This window comes from Alosa alosa, chromosome 10 (assembly GCF_017589495.1).
Source record: "Alosa alosa isolate M-15738 ecotype Scorff River chromosome 10, AALO_Geno_1.1, whole genome shotgun sequence".
NCBI lineage: Eukaryota > Metazoa > Chordata > Actinopteri > Clupeiformes > Clupeidae > Alosa > Alosa alosa.
Window position 1 is genome coordinate 11,659,149 of NC_063198.1, and position 5,719 is coordinate 11,664,867.

At 42.7% G+C, this 5,719-nt stretch overlaps 1 protein-coding gene across 1 annotated transcript; it reads right to left on the reverse strand.

Annotated features, from left to right (window-relative positions):
• Positions 1–2,705: 2,705 nt before the first annotated feature.
• mafbb (v-maf avian musculoaponeurotic fibrosarcoma oncogene homolog Bb) lies at positions 2,706–4,923 on the reverse strand. Its single transcript, XM_048254799.1, has one exon. It carries the CDS (start codon positions 4,646–4,648, stop codon positions 3,632–3,634), a length of 1,017 nt encoding a protein of 338 aa, XP_048110756.1. The 5' UTR covers positions 4,649–4,923; the 3' UTR covers positions 2,706–3,631.
• Positions 4,924–5,719: the final 796 nt, after the last annotated feature.

Below are 5,719 nucleotides of genomic sequence, written 5' to 3' on the forward strand. Positions count from 1 at the left end.
ATTGTCACATTCTGTTCACATTTAATGTGTGCGGCTGTATTGTTGCGCCATGATATTGAAAACTTTTTGAAGAAAAACAGCTTTTGTCAACATTAAACATATTAATGAATATGGAGATTTACATCAAAAAAAATTCAGAACCTCCTTGAGAAACAAACAGCTGACTTAACCTTCAGGAAGACACTCGCGAGTGTTGTCGACCTCCGTGTGGGCAGCACGGCCCTAAAGAAAGTAAGTGTGTCGTAATTCCTCTCTCGTCCGACTGCTTACGGGTGAGAAAGTGCTTTTGCACCTGTGAGCCATCACGGCCCCTCCACGACTGGCCGTCAGAGCAGCACAGGTGGCCAGGCCTCTGCAGCGAGGTCACTCCCGCACAGGCACACTGTTAAGGACCAGTTGACAGCACGGGCGAAGGTCAGAGTTCACAGAGGGGGGCACCTGCTGTGTGGAGCTTGGGGGAACAGGCCTGTGCAGAGGAATGCTACATGAACTAATAGTTTGGACGCAAAGAGCGTAGTTTATAATCTCACCGCTTTTTTTTTTACAGATGTCTTTTTCTGCTAAGCTGTGCAAGCTGTGATGGGCATGCAAACAGATACACAAGCTAAGTCGTGCCAACACACAGAAGTGAAGATATACCACAGAAATATCGTTTCTCAACATGTAACAAAAGCCACAACAAAAAAACGCTCAATGAGTACATCTACAAACCTGTGCAAAACCCATGCACACACATACTCATTCATAAATACAAACACAATCATACTTTCACATCCTTCTTTTCACTCAATTTTGCATGTCAGTTCTTAACAAACATCCTAGAGAAAAAAATAAAATAAAAGTGAAACTAAGTTATGTGATTAAAGGTCATACCAAAGTAACCCAGGGTCATCTGAATAACGGTAACAATACAAAAAGTGGGACATTTTCCCCAAAGATTGCTCCTTCAATGGTTGACCAACATCCTTCGATACTAACAACTTCTACAAAATGATTCCAAAAACCACTCCCTTACCAAAGAGTTTTGAAGCAGAACCATTAAGTATTCTGCCAAACGCTCTTTTGTTTTTTGAGTCGTTTTCAAACTAAAAGGTACTGAAATGTAGGCATGAACACAGTGCCCCCCCTCTTGTTTTCTTCCTTTCCCCCTTCTGCTATTTGCCGTTTCCTCTATGTGGAGAGTGGGGCTGAGCTCCGAGCCTTTCCTCTGGGCCAGAGAGCAGAGGTGACAGGGGCTGATTTCCATCTCGGCCATTATCTCTCTCCCTCACGCAGCCTTCTCAGGCCGGCCAGAAAAATACCCCCCCGTGCCTTCCCCACCGCCCAGCAACCACGGGTCCTGGAGGAAGCAGACCAGCTATGGGGGTCAAATGGCAGCTAGGCGGGGGAAATGGTGGTGGCACAGGCTGCTCTGAGCTCCATTAGAAAGGCAGCGAGAGAAAGAGAGAGAGAGAGAGAGGGAGTATGGAAGGAGAAAGAAAGAGAATAGAGATGGTTGACAAAGAAACAATAGAAAGAAAGAAAATAAAGATTATAATATAAATGGTAAAATTTAAGTCAGTACTCTGTCTAAAACTCATTCCACTGGACCTGTACCTGTATATATCGGCCAAACCCCTCTGGACTAAGGTCATACACACACGGACACTACTGACAGTACCAGGCAGATGATACAATGACAAGAACATGACGAGGACAGGCCTCTTAGTGTGATCTTATTCAGGTTGAGTTTTAGCAGCGTTTGAAACACGGACACTATTTCCCCTTCTCAGAAAAATGAAAATGAGAGTTCCTCAATCTCTCAGTGAAGCGTCAGTCCAAGACATTCCAATTTAATATTTAATTTACTATTTCCTTAAATGCCAGAATCTTAAAGAACATCAAACAACCAAAATAATATTATGTTATGCCCACACTGTTTCAATTTTACCCTGTGATGAAAGAAACACAGAGACCTCAATCCTTATTTTTGTGTGTTTTTGGACATTTCGTCAAAACTACAATGGTGTCTTTCAACATGGCCTTATACTGTATGCAATGGACTGCATTGTTGACATACACGCATACTATATGCCACTGCATACGTAGACTTTTAGCACGCTCGGTTTCAGTGGAGCAATATATTCTGTGACTCCAGACAAGATTTCAGCTGACAGTCCACACTGACAGTGAGTCTGAGATGAAGGAAAAGCACAACGGTGGCATTGTTTTGACCATCTCTTGTTGTATTGCCTGTCCTTGAAAATGTGCACACACCACAGACGCAGTACACGTGCACACACACACACACACACACACACACACACACACACACACACAAAGGTCCAGCTACAAGAAATTCAAACCGTCAAGAAACCATCACATCAAATCTGAGGGGACATTTAACAAGGGCATAGATTTAGATAATAACAAGAGAGAAGTGATCTCTCATCAGGTCATAATAATTCTTAGTAATAAATGAAAACAAATATACAACTGCTTGTCATTTTAACTGAGTTTGGGTGCCCACGGGAACTAAATGGCCCTGAATTTAAAATTTGAGCACATTATAGCAATTAGGGAATTAAAGTAACTAGCTATTAGCTAACAAGACTAATTAGCAACTTGTAAATTAAAGTAGCTATTAAGAATGTAATATTAATACTATGTTTATCTGCAATCTAAAACACTGAAAGTGATAATTAAAAAGCAACAATTCAACAATGTACAGTATGATTTTTAATGAACAACTTGCAAAACACCCCATTCCCTATAAGATGGACAGCAAGAGAATAATGAATTCCATTTAAAACAAATCAACAAAAATTCTTCATTATATCTAAAGGTAAAAATTAAACGGACTGCGCTGAGCATTTCATTAAATGGATTTACAATCACAATCAGAGGTGGACACACAGTCCATCAATTTGTATAAGGCCAGCAAACAATCTCCAAAATACACCAGACAGCCTACATGACAGGTTACACTGAAATATATCACTTGTAAAAAATATTCAATGTTTCCAGTGAAGTGATAATATATGTTCTGATCTGTCTTCTAGCAGACCTAATTACTGAACATAAACATAATATAATTGCTTTCAGAAGTCAAACTTTTATACACAAATATGCACCATTCAACTGAGACAGGGTGACTTGAATAGACTAATACAATTTGGTGTCATTTTCGTTTTGAGAATAAACTGTACAAAATCAGAAGAACGTCTCAATAACTGTACCAAAGTCAAACAGAATACAAAGTTGTAGTCCCTGACTTATCATAGAAACTTTGAAGAGAGGATAAAACAATCGCATTGCATAACATAGGCCCTAGCACATGAAACGGAAGAAATAGTGCGAGAATTCATATCGGTGACCAGCACAACTCGTTTCTCCCGCTGCTTCACAGTCATTTTGCATGATAATCACTGAATCATAGCGCAATAAACTATGAATAAATATGTTTATGAAGAAAAGGCAAATGAGATAGAGGCTTTTGGGCTTTGGAACTGTTCACTTCAGTGTTCCCCTGAAGAAAGGAATTCCCTTTCCATAAAAAGCCTGGTCAAACAGTAGCCAGTTTTATTGCAGTCTGTAGAGCAATTACCTTCGCCCTGAACATCACAGTAAACAGTCCCGTACTGTAACAAACTCACATTAAAAACTCGGGCGAGGACGGGCTGTCACTGGTAGACCCAGTTTCACGGTAACCGCTGCCACCAGCCAGACTCTCACACTTGAGTTTGTAAGCGTCTCTCTCTCGAACTAAGCGGTTCAGCTCGTGCTTTAGGTGCTCGACCTGAGACACAAGACTGGTCTTCTCATGCTCCAAATTGTGCTTCTGTTGCACACGCTTGTGGCGACAGGACTGTGCGTAACCTCGGTTCTTGAGGGTCCGGCGTTTCTGCTTCAGGCGGATCACGTCATCTTTGGTCAGGCCCCGGAGGTGACGGTTGAGCTCCCGCACAGACATGGACACGAGCTGGTCGTCTGAAAAGCGGCTCTCAATGCCCTGGTTCCGGCCGTGTCGGGACTGGTGGTACTGTTGATGCTGTGCTTGCTGTAGACCGAGTTGCTCATCGGACACTGATGGAGACAGATCGCTGAGGTCTTGCCTATGAAGGTATTCGCTTTTTCCTGGATTTTGCGCCCCAGGGTGACTCTGAAGTGCGCCGGAATTATGTGGAAGTCCCGGGTACTGCTGCTGATGGAGTGGGACGGGATGCTGCGTTGGATAATGCGCTGCTCTGTACGCGTCAAACTCCGTCGGCTGATAAGACGAGTGCATCTGAGGTGACGACGGATGACCGTGAACTGAGTTTCCAACAAGGGCCTCCACTGCATCTTCTGGTGTCAACCCCAAATTGTGCGGCTCCAGATGAGAGGGATACGCGCCACTTGACATGTTCCAGTAAAACTCTTCTTGGTTGTTCCTTTGCCCGGTTGGACTAAAGCCAGGCGACGAGGGCTCGGAGTTGCAAGGGGTGCTCATTGGTGTTGTAGACAATGAGCCTGGAGTTTGGACCTGGCTACACTGCTGAATAAAGGTGCGGTCAAGTCCCAGTATATGTTCCTTTTTCACGTCAAATTTCATGAAGTCAAAGTCGTTTCCGAATTCCAGTCCAGTTTGATTTTTTGCAACACTCAAGTGGTGCAGTTCAGCAGCCATGCTCTTTTTATTTCAATAGGAGACGTGGTCAAGAGCTCTCGTCAACACTTGCCTTTTACGCATGCGATGTCCGCCGAGAACCCGGCTGCAGGATCTCATTAAGTCCGATGAAAATCCTTAAATACCACTGTAGGAGTCAGACTTGCAACTGAAACTCTCGAGATTTTGTCGTAAGAGACAATCAAACCGTCCTACAAAAATTGCACGTCAGCAGTAAAGAGCGTTCGAGCGCACGGCCTCGGCGGATACAAACTCCGGCGTGTTAAAGCTGTCAAAGCAGCACGCCTTCTTATTGAAGCAGCGTTTCGTGATGTCATGCGTATAAGAGGACTACCTCCTCTCTTTCGTCCAATCAAAGAGCGATAAGATTTATGGATGAGTAACAAACATTTTATTGTCTATGGTAAAAAACTGATTTTTAAATCATAAAGGTAGGCTATTATGGTTTAAAGTATTACGGTAGGTTGCTAAAAGCAAAGGGTTTGCAACATCATAAGACTATACAATCACGATGTAGGTCTATTTATGGCATTAGGCCTACAGTTTATGATGACCCCACTGAAAATATTGGTGTGTTGGTCGTAGTATAGGCCTAGGCTAGTTTCTGATAGGCCATACGTTTATTTTTTAAATTAATACGTTGTTAAGTCTGTTAAAAAAAATCAAACGCTTCAAAACAGTAAATACTTTGACAAAACAAGCAGAACAGCGGGGTAATGCAATTATTAGTACTTGAGTCCAGGAACAGGATTGATAAAATACCTAGCCGCTTTAATCAGTTTATTTACTTGAGCTGCTCACAATACGAAAGATAGTTTTTTTGCCCTGGTGAAATAAGGAGGCGACCTGCTGACACCTCGTGGATAACATTTTGAAGTGCCCGTGAATCGCGAAACCCTTGTGGCTCAATAGGGTTACAGTGTTTCCCTGTCGCTGAGGTGCATTTCTCAGATCAGAATACAGATTCTGAAAACTGCTTGTTCAAACCCCACAAGGTAGGCTATAGTCATTTTGCATAAAAAAGCAATTTCTCATTGTTTTGAACAAACAGCTTGAAACAAAATGCCTTGG

What these genes read in the sequence shown, in the direction of transcription:
- mafbb (XM_048254799.1), bottom strand. Translation starts at nt 4,648, where the DNA reads ATGGCTGCTGAACTGCACCACTTGAGTGTTGCAAAAAATCAAACTGGA.